Consider the following 22,558-nt stretch of genomic DNA (forward strand, 5'->3'; position numbering starts at 1 on the left):
TTTATAAGCCTGTTACGTAAAATTCGAGAAGCACTAAATTTCGGATCTCCTTATACCTCATCATCATGTCATTAAACATGATGTAAAAGTCACCACCATATTGGGAGCGTTTACTCAACAGCTGTTGAAGACCAGCACTGCAGGAAGATAATATAACCAGATCATCTGCACACAAAATGAGTAATTATGAGATTACCAACGGCACAATCTGTTACAATCTGTTTTAAAGTAAGAGATTACTGTGCACATACAAGATGTGGTATATTGCCACTACATATTATAAATGGAAGATATAGAGGGTTTAGATTAGATTAGATTAGATTAGAGGATCTGTGAATATCACTTGAGTAATAGCAGAAGGTGAAAAAATGAAATGTTTCATTCTCTACTTTCCTCTACATGTTTTGCAGCAAATAGTTAGAAATTAGAAATGAAGATGATGCTTTAAAATATATTTTAATTTGAGTTGTATTAGTTTTACAATGTGCAGATCATTTGGTCCAAGCTTTGTTTTGTCTATGTTTGTTGACATTTGTGTGAGAATGTATTTATTGAGTAAGACTTATGACCAAACCTTAATAGAAAGTAATTGTTCTGTAAAATGTTTGGGGGTATACATATTGGAATTTTTCTTCTGTTGCTGAATAATGTGTTTGAATAATCACATAAAAGACGAATGAAGTAAGACACAAAAAAAAAAGATTATTCATTCATTCATCTGTTTTCCAATATGCCTAACCCTATTACTGACATGAAAAAGTCTGATACAGTATTACCCCATCTAACATGCATCACCTGGTACATCAAACACAAGAACTACAGGTAGAAACAGTATTTAGTTTAGTTCAAAACACTTTCAAGATTTATTTGATTGACAGCCTGAGAAGCCTACAAGCATAGTGGAATTGAGACTATGGTAATCAATCAATTTATTATTTTATAGCAAAGGTGCACAGATCTCCTGGGCACTATAGTATCACCTTTTGAAAGCCTTTGAAAGGCATTGAGGACATTTATGAATCTGTAACAAAGATTTGTGCAAACATATAAAAAGATTAATATATAGCAAATTTTCTTTCCATGGTGTTTTGGTATGAAGCTTTGATGAATGTGTTGGAAATGCATTGCAAATTTGTTAGAAGAAATACATATTAAATCACCATATCAAATGTGTAACACATAAAAAGACAGTTTACCATAAAAATCATAATATAATCTTGTATGACAAAATATTGTTCATAAAATATAATCACAGGGTACAGGGCAGAAATATATCAGCAGAGGAATATCCAGCGTGCTCATGCTTTATGCATCTTTTATGCATAGACCTAGTTTATAACAGCAGAACTTGCTAGAAATAGGTCGTTTTTCATCAGTTAAATTTTACCAAAAAAAGAAGAAAAAATCTGTTCTACAAATTGTCAAGAGAACCAAACGGCACTAAAATAACAACACGTGTCTCTATTTCATAAATAGCAGATATCCAAAAAGATGATGAATCAGTTTTTCCTGCTCTGTCCGATACTGTAACTGTACTGGCTGGGATATCATGGAGGGAGGTGGGGTGGTGGGGGGGCCGTGTCTGCTGTTTTGTCTACAGTGTCGTAACATTTTTTTTAACCAGTTACTTCCACACCACTTCTTTCATTATGCTGATCTGTGAAGTGGAACGTTACGCTGGCAGAGTTGAGAGGTCAGGGGCTCCCGCTGCCTAGATACATACAGTCTAATATTAGAACATTTCCTTGATTTGTTAGCAGCATCTCTGCTGATTCCCGAGCACATGGCAACAGGCCGGCCAATAGGATTTCAGGAGACCACTAAGCCCCTCGCTCTGTATAGCAACAGTGGCATCCTTCCCTTATTTATTTATATTGGAGTTTTTTTTCCCACCGACTCATTCTCATGCTTCTGTCCCCCCACTGTGCAGCCACACTGTGCTCTCAAACTGTGAAAAAGAGTTACGGTGCGAAGAGTAGTGCTGTTTTTACCTTTCCCTGCATAAACTCTAAAACCTGCAGTTTTTTAAAATAGATTTTTTCATATTTATGCACATTTTTGTACATTTTTATACTGAACCTCACAGATAAGTGGATTTTTTTCCTGTGCATGGGCATGTAAAAGTAAAAACAAAGTGGGCAATGTCTTGGAAAAGGCTTGATTTTCATGGAGACGTGAGATGTATCGGTGGAGAAGAGAGGAAATACCCAGAGGACTGGCATCGTGGGAAAAAGTGGCACTCAGACGGACAACAACCAAGTGGAGAGGATTTTTAAAGATGGAGGACACGGGAGAAGAGGCGGTACGGGATAGGAGGAGTGGGGGGGGGGGTGGAGGGACATAGGATGGCGTGAGGACCGAGGCCGGTGGTTGGTTTGATCAGAGCCACGTGTGCGTCCAGCCACGTCTCTTCGCCGCTTCATGGATGTCGATGAAACGTTGGTTTCCCCTGCCGCCCGCTCCCTTCTGTCTTGGCCCAGGTAGGTGCGTACTGTCCCGAACTACTGAGTTTCCCGATGATGTTTCCTTTTTTCAGGCTGTTTGGATGTTATCTACAACAGAAGTTGCCATTTTGAAAGTTTCGTGCATGTTTAGCCTTGATATCTCTGCCATTCAAAGCTTAGGTACGGGACGATGGAAAGCTTGAAGGCGTTAGGCAAATATGACGTATGTCAGCCGTCCCGTTTTTGGAATGCACTGATCACTGATCGATAAAAGATTACCAACAAATATCCACAAAAAAAAACAAATAAAAATACATTAGGAGGACAGTCACCAGCTGCAGAATCGTTACCTTCAGCATTATCTGTTGGATGTTGGATTGACGACTTAAATTGTGCTTGCCCTGTGCTTTTCCTTATGGATCCACCAATCCAATAACAGTGCATGAGATGAGCAAACACCATTTAGTTTGTTTTGACTTGGACAATCTAGTTTGGGAAGGCACATTTTTCTGACTTATACATACATTGTAATACCAAATAAGGTTATCAATGACTTGTGTTGAAAAGTAACACAAATATGTGTCGTCCAAGATGGATGTGTCCCGTAAGTTTTTTTTAGGACAAAAGTATTAAAACATGAGAAAACAGGCTTATCTGATAAAGATTGCGGGACTTCATTCAAAACAATGTTTTATCATCCTGCATCAAGAACTGGACAAAATGTGCCATCAACATCGAACTGCGTACCATTGGAAATGTTTCATTGCTGACGCCATTTTCAACGCTTTGACTTCCGATCTATAATGTTGCATCACTCAGTAAATTTAGATACTAACGTATGCTTCTTTTATATACACAGACCACATTCTAATTAATCTGTCTAATGACAACACAGATACAGATTAAGTAAATTTGAGTTGTCATGTAATCAGTATCAGTAACATTTTTAAAGCTTTTTGATATCTCTGATACCTTAAAATCAATGCTGAAGATTTGTTTTTTTTTCAGTTGAAGTTCACAAATGGCAACTATGTCCTCTTGATTTTCTGTTAAAACCTTATTTATTGAGATAGGATCAAATCAATGTTTGCAAAAACATCAGATATTTGATTAAATAAATTTTGATTAAAATAAAGATACAATAATTTTTCTCTCGTATAGCAGCTAGATGACACTCCCTCCTCTCACCCCTTCGATAAGATGTCACATTGTAAAGAGTATAGGAGCATAATAAACCGCTGACTAATCCCAGATGCTTGGGAGAGGAAGAGGATTTAGCTGCAGTCCCCCTGAATTCTTTACCATGTAATGGTTTTCATCACATAATACTATACAGAATGTAAAAAAAAAAAAAAAAAAAAAAGAAATGTTGACCCAGACTTCCCCAAAAGTAACAGAAAAAAAACAAAGACAATATATTATACTCTCTTGGCCATTACATTCAGTGAATTTTCCCTTTAACTTTCAATGGTGACACTTGAGGAGTAAAAATGATCATATTTTGGGAAGAAGATGTCCTTGACAGAGAACTAATTTACAAGTGAGGATCATAATTATATGTTTTTTCTCCGGATGTTTTATAAGGTCCAGAGTGCTGGGCAAAAATGATTTTTATTGTAACCAGTAATCTGCTTAAATATGTGTCCAGTTATTCTATTAAAGTGGATCTTGTCTATTGTACAAGTAATTTCATTTTTCTCTATACTTTCTGAGATCTGTTGTAATGCAGCTCCTTTTTTGTCAAGGATTGGCAGCTCCTCATCAGTTGTAACAAAGAAAAAAAATCTGTGGAATAATCATTATTACTACCTGAGTATGATTTCTGCTTGATACATCCAGTTTCTGGATAGGATCTAGTCTATATTCCTCATGATCTGAGTTTCAGCGCTAAAAAAATATCAGTAATTAGGGCTACGTGATTAATCAATATTTCTGTTTGTCAACCTCATGTACCACCCCCTTATGTATGTTAATGGAGCAGACAAAATATTAGGAAAACTTTCCAATATAATGTACAATACGACCACCCACTACAACCTCAGTAATAAACATAGAGTAGAATTATCACCTTTCTGACAATGTCAACAAAAACTGAAAAGGTATAAGCTTCGTAAAAGGAGAATTTATGGCAGAGTTGTTGTATTGGATTGCATTAGATTACACAGGTGTTCCTAATAAAGTGCTTGATGAGTGCAGTATATTATATTACAGTATATTATATTCTTGTTATTATAGTATTTATTCCAGTCATGTCACCCAGCCTGCTCAGAAATAGCAGGGACATCTTTTTTAAACCTGTTTTGCAGGACCAGGATCTAAACGTGTCTGGACTGACAAATTTCAATAATATGGAGCATTAACACATTACGCACCAAGTCTTATAAAGGTTTCACATATATACATATACATATACATATAACAAAGGTTTCACTGGCCCATAGCAGTATCAGTCTTTTCAGTAGGGGTAATACAGGGCTTATACAAATAATATAGTTTATTCAACCCTTGGCCAGATGATGAAATTTCTGGCCAAAATTTAAACCAAACAGAAAATTTAACATCTTGCAAAAAAAAAGAAAAAAAAAAAAGAAATACAGCTAATCTTCCTATTCTAAAGAACTGATTCTCAGACTCTGTTTATGCCATTTCTGTTTTAGGTTTTCTTATATGAGGTGATGCATGAATCCTTGAGGAAGAATAGGGCAGTCACTCTCCAGCAGGTTTATAGCTCAACAACTACTGTCAAGGTGTCTATGAGCCATGCACTGAAACATCCAGCAGCTCGGTAAGCAACTGTGGTTGGGTGCAACTGGGTGGATCCAGGTATGGATCCCTTTACGCAAATGACTGAAACAGACCAGCACTTGAGTATATAAAACTGAAAACAAGATCTACTGACAATGTCATCGTACTGCTCCATCATGTGGTTAAACCAGGGATTCAGCCTGAGGAACACGCTGCACCTCCACAACACAGGGCAGCCATGAACTCTGCACCGTCACCCTCTCTGTCCTCAGCCATGAGTGTAACTGTAAGCTGATAATATGTGATCAACTGCACTGTGGCACCTAGCATCCTGCTGCTTCACCACCTCAGTAAAACCTAGCTGGACTATTCAGTCTTTGTTATGAAAATGGCAGACGAGGGTTTCCGTGTCTGGACAGAGGACATCGAGCTCCAGCCAGCTGATTTTCCAACGTCATCACTAGCATCCCTCCATCTCATGGACGAGGCTGTGGTCATTAACGAGAACACCAACCATATGGGTGATAATCCTGAGCCCCACTCTGTATGTCCTCTGATGATGTCATCACCGCTCAACCAATCACAACAGCTGACAGACATGTCCATGGCTATAAGGCCTGAGCCTTCACCAGCAGATCAAGGTAAAATTAAAGATGCTATCTACAGCATTTTTACACATCAATACATAAATAATGATCTATTTGATAATAGCAACTGTGATCCATTTGAACAATCACAGCAAAGAAAGAAAGAGTGATACACAATGTCATAACAAAAGATGTTGATTATTAGCTCCATTTGCACAAGCACCCTCTCTCTCTTTTATGTGTTGAGATTTCCCTCCTAATCAGTGCTGGCAGCTTATAATGTAAAATTCAGTGGGAATATGAGTTTTGATCAGGCCTATATCTAGAGTTAAGTCCACAACAAACCAAACCACTGCTACATTTCACGAGGCTTTAGACTTTCCTGTCTGTGAGGTCAAAGTAATTCACCTGATGCTGATTTCTTCTTTATGTCATCTGTGTCCGTTTTGTGGTTTTTACTGTTTTGCTGTGTGATCTAGAGAAAACTGATAGGCCCAAACAGTAAACATCACAGAAAATATACAGGCCACAACAGACTGTTGCTCTATTGGATCATGGTCCTATTTACAGGAAATACACCGGTCTCTCAAAATCAACGCTGCAATTATTGAAACAGTAGATGATAATCATGCATTTACAACAGAGTAGCAAAGTGAAGGGAGTTATTTTGGGAATCTGGGGTTTGGAAATAAAATGCCTGTTTCATTTTGAGCATAAAATGTTAGTTGACTGGCAGGTGGAGCACTTTTAAGGCTGGGCATGAAAAAAATAGGGGTGGGTGGAAAAAAAAAAGGTTCACACTGTTTCCCTTATATACAATTAATTGATTCAACATGTGAATCTGATGAATCAAGTAATTGTATATAAGCGGCCTCACCACCCTGATGAAGGCAAGATAGCGTTTGGAAAACGTTTGGTAAATAAAGCATTATGGTGTACTGGAGACGAGTTGTGCAATGTGTTTTTAATTTTGATGGACTTGAATGGAAACTCACACTGGTCTGCACCTCTGTGTGTATGTGTGTATATTCTCAAAGTAAAATTAAAAAAAACAGGACTTTGCAATAACAATTTAAAATGGGTAGACATTTTTTTGAAACTTTGCTACTCTGTATTCACTTTTGAAACTTTTAATTTAAAGGCTTAACTGACTCATCTTGGTTATGACCATGGACTTTCAGAGTAGCCCAAAGTTGTTAAAATTTCAAAACTTTACCAACTTGTCCAGGAAGCTTTATTTTAAAACATCATAACTGGACCTAATTTTGATTGATACATCTGGTTTGGGTCTGGTCACATGATTGTCAGTGCAGTATGCCTCTGAGCCCTACACGCTTTACCTTTGATGGCTTGAAATGTACTGCACTGTTGCATTTTACTTGGTTTAAAAGTGTCATTGAAAAGTATGTATATGTAAATGCAAATCAATTCCTGATAAATTAACAATTATAATTGTTATATCAACTGTTAATTTGGCCCTGAAACAAAAGTCTTTTGGTAACCAATAAATCAAGCAAATTGAACAGTCAACCCTCAAAAATGAACTATTCTTAACTTATCTACCTTAACCCTATTATGCTTAATTTTCATGCCTGCAGTCCATAGTGGAGGATCTTAAAAGAATGAATGTGTGAATGTCTGAAATTCACACATTCATTCTTTACAGAACCAACTGACTTTTAGGGGCGTACACTGCACTCTTCAAGTCCAAAGCACTAAGGAAGCACAATTAACAAAATGTTTGGGGGGTTTTTTGTAAGTTTTTTTTTTAAGTTACAGTATTATAAAACCCTGGAATCCAAGAGAGATTTTCAGTTTCACCAACTCCCAGAGAAATGGTGGCAGCTGAGATCATGTGGTTTTAAGGGTTTGGTGAGATGAATGATTCACCTAGATTCAAGCTTTAGTAGAAGAAAACAATTTTATTACCAGGCAAGTTTTGACAGAGCTTCAATGTATGTAGGCAGCGGCTTAATGAGTTCACGCCCTTTCTAATTTTACAACAGCATACGTATGATTCCTCCAACATACAGCTCTGTCCGCAGCAGCAATTTAATGCATCTCCATGCATGCCATTACAAGTGTTGAAGGGATGATTTACATCAACTGCTAACAGCACGCCTTGCTCTACTCACATGTATCAGCGTAGCCTCACACTGGTATACACAAACATTTCACACTTAAATGTAATGCTTTCAGAAAATGCCTGACAGACAGGCTCTCACCGTTCCCTGCTTCCCAAATGGCACATTAACACAAACATAGACAATAAACAAGCGCAGAGGTACATCAACCCCAGTCCTTGAGGCCGACATGGCATCTCGCTGCAGACAGCTGTTGTTTGTTAGGCGAGGCGAGGCGAGGCAAGGCGAGGTCGAGCACTAAGCAGTACTGAGTCTGGCCGAGTGTGCCTGAGCGTTGAGGAGTGCCAGTTCTGGTATTTTAGGCAGTCAGACAGTGTCACCTGTCAGCAGACTAGTCTGGACAGAGTCTCCCACATGGTGCAAGACTAAGCAACACAACGATATCTCTCTCTGGAGTCCTTGTCAGTGGGCCAGCAGTATGTGCGTAACACACACAAAAAGCAGATAGCCACATACAGCCTGGTCTGAACTGACATCGTGGGTAACACTGGGTCATTCTACGGTTGATGTTGCAGAGTTCTTGGAGCCGGAGATGGGCCAAAACGACAGCGAGGCTCAGTCTCACACTCTGACAGCGTTCCTGCAGGACCTTTCCTCGCCCGTTGATAACGATGATGTGTCTCCTGCCCTGAGAACCAACAACACCCAAGAAGGAGGTACTCTCTTTGTCTTGCTTGTTCAAAGTGCAACAGATCCTTTGAAGCATAATTAATCGGTTCTGCTCAAAATTAAGGGAAAGTGTACATCTGCTAATACTTGATGATTGTTAGCACAACCTGTTTTATTACCAGTAACCGTCAGCCCATTTACTGCCTCTCGTGTTTTGTAGTTTCAAAATGAGAGCTTCTTTGAGGGATTATTACTTGGAGGACGATCCTATTTTTCTTCCAGTTGTTGTAAGGTGGTTTGACAGGAGCTACACAATGAGTCCAATAAGGATATAAGGATGGAAACTATGATGGATTATCTCACTCTGCTGAGGTTTTTTTATACTGAACAAGAATGGATGACAGAAAACTGTTTCTTTGTGATGAAGAAAATGAATCCTGATACTTCTAACAATGCTGACTGTATCCAGATACACGGACATACACTGTCAGCATTAACTAAACAAAAAAAACCTTTCTAAAAGAATAACCTCAATTTAGACTCAGTTTCATCTTTATTGAAAATGGCACTATTGCAGACTTAACCTTATGTATTTTTGTCTTTTCTCTGATAATTGTTTCTATTTGGCTATTACCTCCGTGGTCAGAGCTTCAACCCAAGAACAACATAACCAAAGCTATGGCAGCATGTGACTTCAGCGCTGATGACAACCATTTGTCCGATGCAGAGTGGTACTGGGGCAACATCTCGAGGTATTGACTGTTTTCATCGGATATGTTGATAACTTGATGTATTGTCTGGTTATAAGATTCATCAATTTTTCAAAATGTAAAAACCCAATCGACATTTGTGCTCACCAGTCACAAAGAGCTAGTTTCACTTTGTAATTTTTTTAGGCTTTTGTAGCTCACCTTCTCTTGTCTTTTTTTGTTTTTGAGTTGTTTTCCTCCTACATAAACTGATTGAAACCTCAATATACTTTGTGATTGTCCAGAGAGGAAGTAAATGAGATGATGAGAAACACCCCTGATGGCACATTCCTGGTCCGAGATGCTTCCAGTAGAGTTAAGGGGGAATATACTCTGACACTGAGGTAACTATGTGTGTAACTTATGAATACATATAATCACAGGTCAGTTATTTAGTGGTTTCTAAGTCTAACTTTAGTTTTTCGGGATGAAAGTCTAAATTTAGTTTTACTGGTTTCAGAGTGTAATATTATACATTTCCTGGTTTCAGTCTAATTTTAGTTGAATCAAGACAGACTAGTTTACAGATATAACGTTTTGTTGATTAGAGTTTGGCGGAGACTCCAGCAGTCAGCAACATAATACCCTGTCAGATTGGCTCCAACTTTTATCAATGCTATCAACACCATCTGTGTAGCGGCTTGCACTTCATACTTGCTTTATATGCGTAACTGTGACCCAAAGCTGTTTTTAGGCTTCATGTCTATTTTCTTCTGATTTACGGGCATTAGTCCATTCACTGCCGGACTAGACACCGATGGAGGACAGCAGCAACTGACCTGCTGCTTTCTCTCCGCAGCTGATGTAGACAAAGTACTTGAGAGATGACACTGTGTTGGTTGGCCTCCAGGTAGAGGTCTGCGCAGGGCTGAATTCAGGTGTTGAAAACAATGCATTTATATGTGCACTTAAGCTTAATAATAAAAGCCTCTCCTATTTTATCCCGCACTCATCCCACAAGCATGATGCTTACTGCCTGCTCTTGTCCACATAGGAGCACAACAATTAAGTTGCATTGCATGGCATTCTAATGCCATTTTAGGATCTTATGTTTACAAGTTAGTAGCCACCGCAATTTTCAGCTAGTCAAAATGTTTAACTCACAAAAGTGACATATAAAATTAAGATAAATTAATTAACATTAAATCTGTGGAATGTCATTTTAAATTTTTACATCCACACTATGTACAGAATAAACTGAAGCAAGAGAGAGAGAGAGAGAGGAGTACATTGGGACAGACTAAGTGAGGGAAAACATATGAAGAAAATATGAGATACATGATATGAGAAAATCTTTTTCAGATTCATATAAAGGCATTACTGCTGTATGTAAACAGAGGACTATCTAATTAGATATCCTTATTAAAAGCTTTACAGTAAAACAAACATAAGAGAAATGTTGATTTGTCTGATTAAAGAAATCCTTGCAAATGATACTGTACCTTCCATCTTAAAAGATGTGAAAAAGGCATAACATGGGGCAATGAATAGAGGAGGACAGGAGAGATATAGATTGTCTTCTTGATGAAGCTTTACCTAAGCTCTATTCTTCCTGGTTTCGTATGGAAAAAAACCCTCTTACTTCTATTTGCTCCACTGCACTATATTGGATTGAGGGGACAGGTGGTTGAATAACAGTTTCCTTCAAAATGCAGAAAGCACTGAGTGTATAGGGATGTCATAGAGAAAAAACATACTGAAAATGAGAACTGTCATCTGAATAGAAGTAGCTCAGACAATAAACTTAACTACTAAGAGCTTGGGGGTTAGTTACCAATGGTGGCAGCTCAAAATTTGCACTGGTACTATAAAGATGTGGAGGAGGAGGACATTTAATTATTTGGTTTTTTTACAGGCTTTTAATGGGAGTATTTTTGGCAGCTTTTTACAACAGTTATCCTATAATCTTTGCAGAAAAGATGGATCTAACAGACTGATAAAGATCTTCCATCATGAGGGGAAGTACGGCTTCTCTGAGCCACTGGGCTTCCCCTCTGTGGTGGACCTGATCCAGTATTACCAGAACAAGTCACTGGCCCAGTATAACTCTAAACTGGATACACGGTTACGCTACCCTATCTCCAAATACCAGCAGGTAGGTTGGCGAGGCTTCTGGCTGTGCATGTGTGCTTTCTTACAAATAATAATAACAATATTCAGGAAGAAGGAGATGTTGTTGCAGCTATGATTTGAATCCATCCATAAATAATGCTGACCTGCTGTACTTGTACACTTTTGATGACATTTTACATGGCTAAGGCTTGGTATCGTACTTTTTAAAAAAAATATCAGTGCCAATATGAACCCTGTGCTTCAGGACAGATAACAAAACCTTTCTTAACAAAAGAAGAAAAAGTTCTTAAAAGTTAAATGTTGTTTGACACGAGCAAGTCAAGAATTAGGCTTTATATTCTGAACAGTTTTCAATACTTACTACTACGGGCACATCTTGTTCAGGACCAAAATAAATTGAGGTTCGATACCAAGCCGTATACGGGAACGGATAAAACAAGTGAATAAATTAAATGCTTAGATGTCAACTTAATGCATCTAGTTTTTAACTGAAATGCTGTGCTTCAAAACAATGCATTCACAACACAGTTTTACCAAAATACAGTATGAAAACATGCATCCTTTTCATTTGTATTTACAGTAATAAAATTGTACTTTTAGTTCTGTTGGCCTGTATGAGTTGATAAGGATGTTTTTAATAGTCTAAAATCACAGTAATAGACTATTTTACATAAAGTGTAATCCTTTGGCATATTTTTGAATGTACGCATGCAAGTATAAAAAAAATTGATTATAGGTGAGTAACTCTTAACACATTGATATAAAAATGTTTGTTTATAGAGTTACTACCCATTAGCTGCAATCTGTTATACAAATAACTCATTTGATTTATCAGCAGTAATTACATAGAAATGTAACAGTGTTTCTAACTGAAATTTATTGTGCCTGCCGTTGCACTAATTGTACTCTGAATGAAAACACCCACTGTAAAAGCCACTGTAAAAGCCACTGGAAAAGCGATGACTTCCCCTCTTCCTCTAACGCTTCTGCTCTCTCTTGCTCGGAGTGTCTTATGTTTAACTATTCCTCTGCCCCCTTTAGTGATAATGGTCCATGTAATATATATTGTATATTTACCGTGTTGGAGGCGAGGCTCAGTGAGTTAGAAGTACGACTCTTCACCATGGAAACCCACTCATCAGAGAAATGATCTGAACAGCAAAATGAGCTGTTTTGAACTGGGTTTTCTAATAGTTATGAACGTTTATGTTCACTCAGATTTTTGTGGATGTTTAATGAGACAATAAACTTTGATAACATATATGCATTTTTACTATTTCAAGCCAAATTTTCAGACACTTTAAGTGGAAATAACCTGACAAATACAGCGCAAAACCTTCTGCAATATTAGTTAAGATAAAAAAATATGCCATATGAACACTGGACTTCTGGATTCTTCTGAATAGCTTTTACGTTCTTGTCTGTGCAGCAGCAGGTTGTGATGGAAGTTAACACTGATGCAGTTGGAGAACAGCTGAGGACATTTCAGGATCAATACAAAGAGAAGAGCAAAGAGTACGACCATCTGTATGAAGAGTTTAACCAAACGTCACAGGTACAGCAGCATCCCAAACATTGAGAGACTTTTTTACCAAGAAAATCTGTGGTCTTCTACAATATGATTTTATTGGGTAAGAGCAATATGGCTTTACCCAACATCATTAAGCAACTTCTTCACATCCAGTTCACAAAGTTCTTTAATGTGCTGTTCTAACTTTGAGCGTCTAGTAGCTATTTCCTAACACAAGAAGTAATGCATTTTACATTTCTAGTTAATTAGTTACTAACGCAATGACCTTATGATTTTGTCTATCCCTTATCTGGAAAATTAGGTTCAAAATTTTGTAATACTGAATGTTATAATATGGAATTTTAAAGCATATTTTATGACTGCCTATACTACTGTTTAAAAGCATTGGCTGTGAAGCCTTAAATGTAAAAGTAAGACTGTTTCCTCTCCTTCACAGGAAATGCAGACCAAACGGACAGCCATCGAGGCTTTCAGTGAAATTATTCGGATCTTCGAGGAGCAGTGTGAAACCCAAGAACGCTACAGCAAGGAATACATCGACATGTTTCTCACATTAGACAGCAGTACAGAGACTGACAAGTATGCTTCCAAATACCTACACTGTTTACAATTGAGATACTTTTGATGTGTTTCATTTTACTTACTTTGATACAATGAAAACTACTCAGTGCTGGCCACGCCCGTTCAACATGTTCACAGCAGCTGAGCAAATTTAGAATTGTTTACTGTTGTTCCTTCTCCTCTTCCTCTCCTCCCTACTCCCAGGATTCAAAACAACTCTGATGAGCTGCAGTCAAGTGTGGAAGAGATCCACAACAGCAAGAAGAAGTTGGAGGAAGAGCTGAAAAGGAAGGTGCTAGCTCATATGGAGGTTGACAGGAAAATGAACAGCCTGAAGCCCGACCTTGTGCAGCTCAGGAAGATCAGAGATCAATACCTGCTGTAAGTTCAAACCTTCAGCAGTACTCTTTAAGAGAAACCTTTGTGGTTTTGGATATTTGAGGTAAAGTGTTTTCCATACAGATTATATAAAGTGATATAAATCTTTATCTATTTTAAAATGAAAAATAAATAAAGCAGGACTGCATACCAGGTGACGGGTGCAAACCATAGTGCAAATCTGATGTGCTAATAAGACTTTTGTTAATAAGCTAACAAGCTCACATGAGATGAAATTCATTCTGACGTTCAGTTCAAAAACGCTTATCACTTACATCAATGACACAGCTGAGTCGTAAACATAGAAAAAAAAAACAATCAGCTGTTCTCATCCATGATGCCACAGCTGTGAATGTCCAGTATGCTCAGCTTGATCATGAGCCTGATGGAAAGAGAGCTAAACTTCCTGCTTGTCCCTGTTGTGCCTTCAGCAAATGTTAATATGCAGATGTGTTCTCTTCGGGTTTCGCCCATAGACTGGTTTGTGGACTCCCATTTTGAAGCCTCAAGTTTGGCATTTTGACGGTCACCATCTTGGATTTTTGGAGGCAGAAGTGATGAGAAGTGACCATATTTGGACAAGAGGGTGGAGCTGACCCTAATGCCAGCTGCTAGCTTGGTTAGCATGGTGCAATTGCAGTCTATGGTTAACTGTGATCATGCTAATGCTAATTTTCGCTAGCCAAAAACAGGCTTAAAACCATTAAAACAAAAATGTACTTACCGGAAAAACTGAACATCCAACTCCTGAGAGGGTCTTTTAGTACAACCAAACAAGACTTTTTAGGCCACCAAAATGTTACAATTAACTTTCATGAGCTGAAAACACACTGAAATAGCGACAGCTAAACCTATGCTTTGTGAATCTGGGGTTACACCATGTTGGTAGAGACTTAATTAGACTCAATCACAACATAGCCACGTCCTAAAACATACCCTGCTTTATCGTCAAATTTAAATGAAATGGGACCAGAATTTACAAAATGAACATCATGATGTATTGAAGAAGACTTGAAACTAATGATTGAGACCATAAACTCATTGGGAAACTGTTTACTGAGGTAATAAATCAAGTGAGAAGAAGAGTCATTTTCTCATAGACTTCCATACAAAAGGACTTGTTTTTGGAGCCAGTGGAGTCGCCCCCTGCTGGCCATTTGAGAGAATGCAGGTTTAAGGCACTTCTGCATTGGCCTCACTTTTCAGACCTGAAATTACCCACTTGGTTTTGCCAGGTAGTGTTTTTACCTGGATGAGTTCTGTAACTTTTCAACAAATAAAGCAAAACTGAAGGTCTAATAGCATGATGACAGAATGACGATGTTACTATAATGGATCAACATCTCTTTAGAAAAAAAAAAAAAAAAGTTCAATTCAGCTATTTGACTTAAGTGTGTTGTTGCATTGTATTATTCGACCACTACATATTCAAAACAGCGCCCCACTTCACTAGACATAGATTTCAAATGTTTTCTGTCAAGCTCTTCTATCTTGTTAGTAAAGCCTTTTGTGTCCTCTCTGAAAATTTCAGCATGATAGCCAGTTTTATTGAAAGTGAGAATTGACTTTGGCCAACTTAAAGCATGTTCTACTAAATCTGCAGCAGTGCACTAACACTATCTTGTCCATGTCACAGCTGGCTCACTCAGCAAGGAACCAGGCAGAGTGAGATTAATGACTGGCTCAGTATCAGGAATGAAGAAGAAGAGTGAGTATTATCGTTTATCCAGGTCAACTGAATTTTTTCATTAAAATAGAGAAGTGCAGAAAGTACAGGAATGTCACTTTTGGAAATTTAATCTCAGGTGCATCAAGTATGAAACATGCTTTGTATATCGGCAGGTAAAGAGCAGTTCATGAAATATATCTGCAGAGACGTGAGATAAGGGATATTTAAATATGTGCACTGAACATGGAGCATTTTATGCTTTACAATGTTTCTTTTAGCTAATCTAACACAACCATCTTCCCAACTTCCCTTAGCCCATACACCCTGGCAGATGATACCCACCTGGAGGAGAGGAGCTGGTTTGTTGGAGGAATGAGACGGAAGGAGGCAGAAGAGCTGCTGAGGGGGAGGAGAGACGGCACCTTCCTCATCAGAGACAGTCAAACTCAGAGAGGCTCGTTTGCCTGCTCTGTTGTGTGAGTACCTTTAGATTTGTTTCTTTTAGGCATTTAAAAAAAAAGAAAAAAAGGTACAATTCATAACATTTTAACTTAGATAAATGCCGATTTACCTATCCTAATTGATCACGTGATCGTTGACATAATCTATGTGCAATGAAATCTTTAACATTCATTTATTTACCTTTTGCTGTATTAGGGCTTTGAATGTGACGTTGTCTGAATCACAGGTTTTTATCCAAATGGTCAAAGTGCCATGAAAGCACATATTTTTAGCACATGTGGGTGCGATACAAATTAAAGCCATAACCTTTACTGTGTTGGACCTAGGTGTCAAAACTAGAGATGGGCATGATTAATCGATGATCAGTGATTGATCGTTAAGAATTTTTTTGATCACGTGGAATTAAATCGATTTAACGTTCGTATCAAATTATGTTATGTATTTATGTATGTGTCTTGAAGTTGCAATGAATTTCACTACATGCTGCAACCAGCCAGGGGTGCAATTTAAATTCAAGAGGGAAAATGAATACTCAGTTGCCGGCGGGCTGCCGTAGAAATTAGACGAAAGTAAACATGAAGAGAGCAAGGCAAAGTTTGGTGTGGGACCATTTCGAGCTAAAAAACAACAAAGCTCATTGTAAACATTGCAATGCCGTGTATACTTACAACACAACAACGACCCCAATGATGTATCACTTGAACAACATACACCCGACACTGGTTAATGAATCCTCCTCCTCCTCTCAACCTACCATCACCTCAGTGTTAGCACAGAGGAGCTGCGATGCACAGCGGGCAATACCTCTGCATCCCCGCAACGTCGGGTTGTGGGTGTTTTCAGCTGCTAGACTAATTAGCTGTCACCAGGCTGTGTTCGCATCTCACTCCTGAGCACGCTGACATGCTCATCTTCCTCAACAAGAATCCGTAGGCTGTAGTAACTTTATTCTCTCGGCTGCGTGCCTTTTGGATTTATTCAAGTTACATTGAGGTAAAAATTGTCAGCACTAGATAATATTACATTTTTTAATTTACATATTATCGTTTGATATGATTTATGATTTTTTGGAATTGTGTCTAATAATTGTGTTTACCACGAGCGCCATAGCTTTGGCTTGTTAATTTGCGAGGTTTGGCTCAGAGCCTCGGGCTCCGCTGCCTTTACGAGCGCGACACATATCCTTTTTGTTTTGTTTTCTGTTTAACAGCTTAACTGCCTTGTATAAGAGGACTGGTGTTGGTCTATAATTTCTTCTTGGAATAGAGATTTCATTGAGGAAAAACATGCTTTCTTTTGTATTTTCTGCCATAGTCATTTTTAATACATATAAAAAAAGATAAATCGATAATTGATTGCTAATTTTCCCAATGATCGATTAAGGAAATTTCTTAAAATGCCCATCCCTAGTCCAAACGACCGTAAACATGCCCAAATTATTATGATTATTATACATTTTGTTTAAAATGGTAATTGTGCGCAGAAAGTGACAGGTTTCCTCTTGTGCAGTGTGGACGGCGATGTGAAGCACTGTGTGATCTACAGGACAGCCACAGGGTATGGTTTTGCTGAGCCCTACAACCTGTACTCCTCACTGAGAGAGCTGGTCCTCCACTATCGACACACATCCCTAATCCAACACAACCAGCAGCTGAATGTAACCCTGGCCTGGCCTGCTCTCAGCCAGCAGCCCAGCTGAGAAAACACCAGCACGCCACCCTGATGGCACTTTCCCAAAGTTTCACTGTATTCGCAATGAGGATGCACCCGTATGGACACTGTTATCAAGCTCGAACAGAGTACTGGTTAGTGTCGTCACCATACAAGAATTTTTGTAACAATTTCAGTGATTACATTTGGGTAACTAAAATCCTACATTCGTATGATGTCACAGCAAACAAAAAAGTATTATGGAGCAAAAGTCACTGAAATGCTTAGCTGAGTTATTTTAAACAGATTTTAACCAGCTTTTCCACAGCAGTTTTATGGATGATTAGGTCGCTGTCATTGTCTGAAATGCTGTGGATTGTTCAATTTTGTTGCCATGTTCTTAGCTGCCAGTCTGCAGCTTTGTTCTTATATAATTTCCTTTTTAAAGCTATTATTCCTAATATTAAAGATCCCATTTACTTTCCATCTGCACATGCAGCTTGCAAAACACAATTGGGATTAAATACTTAGTGTTAAAAGAATTCAAAAGTGAACTGAATCTTTTGCAGCTGTACTGAGGTAGTACTGAAATTTTGCCTCATTATGACAACACTAATTCTGTTACCAGTGAGTTTCCCAAACCTATGAATATGAAAGTTGCAACAATCTTAACAGTGCATCGTGCATGCAAAATCAGGGCAACACAGGATAGTTGTATCTAACTGGATACTGATAATAACTTGATTGCTTTTATAATAACAAACAAAGCAGAGAAATGTCAGTACAGTTTACTGTGGAGTTATCCACTAATCCAGACTGTAACTGTTTCTGCACAACTTTCTGAGTTTCTTCTAAAAGGCAAGCACAAGAAATCATAAATACTTTAAGAGTAGCTTCACCCAGTCTAATAATACAACAGCATTGTACTGTGGCACTAAAGCACCATTTCACATCACAGCTAGGTGTGGTCACAACCTATAGAGGCCAGTCCAGCTATGTTTTCACTCCTTCCAAAATCTAGTAGAGACTTACACTTTAATACATTTTCAAAGTCTTTGTCTCAAGATTTGGCCACTCTTGCCTTTTACCTCAAACATTTGTAAAATATTCTTGTCCAACAACCCAGACAGTACTCAGCAAGTACCCAGTGCTCTGAGCCAAAGTCACTTTTTCAGCTTTGAAAAAGTGAATTTGTTGCATCAATCTACAGAATATATTACAAACCATATAAATATGTGCAACAGTGTTTATAGTGCTTCTGGGAAACTGAGCTTGGGATGGGACTCTGCACTACCCAGCACATGTGCATTATGGGTAACGTAGTAACTGAATAGACACACCAGCACTTTATCCAAAACAAGAAAATCCAAACACACACAGACAGAGATTTCTTAGAAAGCATACCTGATTTCACATGATGTTTCTGGTTAGAAAAAAAGTTAAACATTCTTATGTCAGTGATTATGAATATAATTTAATTTCCTTAAAGACATCTGTAAATATGATAGTTTTTACAATAGGATTTTCACAGGAATTAAAGCACTTGAGGGTAATGAACCTCATTTAATTCTTCACCCTGCATGTTTCCACATGTTTTCAGACTATTAGAAGAAAGACAATGTAAAGCTTGTATCACTTCATGGATTCTACTTCTGGGGTGTATTTATGCTTTATAGCTCTTATGTGTAGATTTTTTACAGCACCTTTCAAATTATTCTGAGTACAATTTTTGTTGTAGAAAAATGGGACAATCATGGTAAAGTTTGTGTAGTCTGTGTTACTTTGAGCTCATCCAGAAACACAAAGTGTTAGCAAATATGAGGCACAATCAACTACTGAAAGCATTTCTGTGTGCTGTATACATCGCAAATAGTTGGAATATTAATCCTAAAAAAGAACATTTTCTTACTTTTTATGCAAGGTATCAATCTGGTTCAGATAGTCTTTGATGAATCAGACTATATTTGTTTTTTTTCTTCTGATTTCTCGATGGTTTTGTGAGGACTTGGGGTTGCAGTAAATGATCCAGGAGCTTTGATAGGACTTTTGGAGCCTGAAGTATATAGATAATATACAGGTCTTTCAGATCTCCGGTTCTGATTGAAAAGTGCCTTTAAGTGCTTCTGTTGTAGCCATCATATTTGTGTTTGTATTAAGGTGTGTTAAAGAGCCCCTCCAGTGAAAATCAAGTTTTTAACCTTGTTAACATATCCATGTGGTGTTTTTCTAATGTTACAAGACATATCAGCAGCGAAATAAGCAGTCAACGCTATGGCTGAGCATTTCTGCTTTGAAACTGAACTGCAGCGTACCAAGGACAGTCTAAAAAAAAAAAAAAAAAACAGAGTCTGTCAAGGCAGGATTTCATAAGTCACAAATCTAAGGAACCAATCATGTATAATTAAAGATAAATTTTATGCAGAGTCTACCTCCTCGGGTTTTCCCTGAGAGCTGATTCCAATCTGCACGGAGGACTAGCAACCTGTCGAAAAAGCCGAATCCGGCATATTGCTGTTAGTAAAGTTTCCGTGCGGAGAAAAACACAACAGTTCCTCATCTCCCAATGAATGCTCAGTCTCAGTCGGATAAAATCCATTTTGTTATCCAGTGAGCAAATATTGACCAGAGAGAGTGATGGAATAGCTGGCCTGGTTGCGTTAGCTTTTAGATTGGCTAACAGACCAGCATGCTTACTCCTCTTCTGCTTCCATGCACACCGCTTCCTCTTGCCTCTGAGCCGTTGTAGTCTGCTACGTCAGTCCGCTGCCACAGAGCCTCAGGAGCTGCAGTCTGCTGAGTGCTGCTCTAAGCTTTGGTGGAAGTGAGGCAGGCGAGTTGTTGATAATGTTCAAATGTTTGGCTTGGCTGTACCTTCTTGGCCTACTTGGACCCGTCGTGTTATCTGCAAAATCACATTAAGAGACGAGTCCCTAACACTCTTTATGCCATAACCGGGAGCCAGAGAAGCTGCTGCACTGCTGCGTGCGGCTATGAACATATTTGCATATTCATAGATTCTGGAATTTTTAATGAGGGAGAAGGAGTAGATGTCATTTTAAGGATATTAAAGTGGTAGTTATACTTTTTTACAGAAAAACCATATCAGACACATTATTGTTCCGATTATTTTTATGTCTTAATTCATGTCTGGAGGGGATCTTTAAAACAGAAAAACGAAGGGAATTTTCACATTGTGTCATTTGTGTGAATTGGACCACTGGACAGTTAGTGCAGGCGGTGTTGTTTCCCAAACAGTCAATTTAACAAATATCCAAATGTTAGCAGTTTATGAAGAAGATTCCCCAGATAAGTTGAAATGCGTCCTGTCTGAACAGAACTTTAGACTCAGAACTGATGTCTTGTCCCCTACATTAGCACAATGGGCACAGACAACATACAAGGCTACCATAAATTGAGAACCCTTATGGAGAGTATTATTATTGAAGCATAACTGTTTTCTTCATTGTATTTTATTTCATTTATTTCATTATTTTATAAAAGTAGGTTTCACAGAGTTTATTTACCCTGGCAGCTGCCACCATGAATTTACATCACAGAAATGAAACTTTACCAATGATTTTGGCCAAAATACCAGCTGTATTTACATAAAGTTTTAAACAGAAAATAAGAAAAACAAAAGTTTCACCGGGAAACTAAATAAAATACATTGAGTGTTGTGTATCAAATTATATGTAGTATTCAAAAGTATACATACAGTATATTTCGCAACGATAATTTTGCAAGCATGTTAGTTAGCTTTGCTAGTTAGTAAACTACAACCTAACAAGGTGAGATTCCAGTCATTGTGGACCAAACACAGATTATTACCATAGAATGTAATGAAATGATTATATACCTTGGGATTCATTTGTTTCTAATATGTTTGTTGGTATCTGTGAAATAATAATTTTTAGTAAACAGTAGCAGAACATACCGAGGATGAAATTTATTTTTTTCTTAAGTGTGAGGCATAATCAGAATGATGGTCTATAATGATGAATCTCATTTTTGAATCAAAATGTGTTTACATTTCAGACCTATCCAGGGCTAGCAGGTTTTCTCAACAGGGAGTCTCTTTGATTGTGTGTTTTGTGAGTGGAGATGAACTGGTGCTTGTGAATTATAGTGAATCATTCAAACTATTTTTATAGAAAAAACTACAGCAGTCATTAAGTGTAGCATTGTCAATTATGCTGTGTTTCCACTACATGGAACCGGCTCTGCTTGACTTGATTCCACTCGCTTTTGGTACCAGGTACTTTTCTGGATTTCGTTTTCCACTGCAAATAGTACTCCAATGTAGCCTGTTGTCACGGCAGCTACATCATAGGAAATCCTACATCAGGTGTCCTGTGTCGCGCAAATGATTCTAGTGACAATTCTCTCTGACCAATCAATGGTCTGTAGTGTTTTCACGTCAGCTTTTAGTATCACTTGGAACCTTGACAGAGGTGATACCAGAATAAGTACCATGTACCAAGTACTATCCACAACTTTTGCCTGTGGAAAACCAAAAAAGAACAGTTCCAAGCCAGTAAAGTCGAGTTGAGTCGTACCATGCGGTGGAAAAGTGGCTTAAGGGTAGTCAAATACTGTCAAACATATATGAGTAACTGCAACTGATTTTACTTTTTTGTCACTAGTTTAATTGCTATATATATATATATATATATATATATATATATATATATATATATATATATATATATATATATATATATATATATATATATATATATATTCTCTCTATCTTTAAGTTTCTTTTTTGTTTCCAAAAACTACTTATCTATTTAGTATCAAATGCCAATTTTCTGCCGGCTTGAAGGTGGATGCTTAGAGTGGGTAGTTTACCAGCCACCTTTCAAGGCTACAGAGAGTAAGTCCATTTTGAGTGAAATATCACGTTAAATGCACTTCCCTCTTAGCAATTTTTAGTGAAACAAGTTGTGTTTGTTG

The 22,558-nt window shown here is 37.9% G+C and overlaps 1 protein-coding gene and 1 long non-coding RNA gene across 6 annotated transcripts in view; one reads left to right on the top strand and one right to left on the bottom strand.

The window, feature by feature from the left end:
- LOC121899986 overlaps window positions 1–22,558 on the bottom strand; it is a 44,535-nt gene that overhangs the window by 15,050 nt on the left and 6,927 nt on the right. The gene's annotated exons all lie outside the window — the stretch shown is intronic.
- On the top strand, window positions 8,555–20,069 carry LOC121899981 (phosphatidylinositol 3-kinase regulatory subunit beta-like). Of its 2 annotated transcripts, XM_042415803.1 has the most exons (8): window positions 8,555–9,622; window positions 11,193–11,373; window positions 12,781–12,906; window positions 13,319–13,461; window positions 13,648–13,824; window positions 15,458–15,529; window positions 15,805–15,966; window positions 17,462–20,069. In XM_042415803.1, the coding sequence occupies exons 1-8, from the start codon at window positions 9,540–9,542 to the stop codon at window positions 17,649–17,651; spliced, it is 1,134 nt and encodes a 377-aa protein (XP_042271737.1). In that variant the 5' UTR covers window positions 8,555–9,539; the 3' UTR covers window positions 17,652–20,069. The 2 variants fall into 2 exon arrangements, with proteins under 2 accessions (XP_042271737.1, XP_042271736.1); XM_042415802.1 differs by having other exon boundaries at window positions 8,555–11,373.

This window comes from Thunnus maccoyii, chromosome 7 (genome assembly GCF_910596095.1).
Source record: "Thunnus maccoyii chromosome 7, fThuMac1.1, whole genome shotgun sequence".
Classification (NCBI taxonomy): Eukaryota; Metazoa; Chordata; class Actinopteri; order Scombriformes; family Scombridae; genus Thunnus; species Thunnus maccoyii.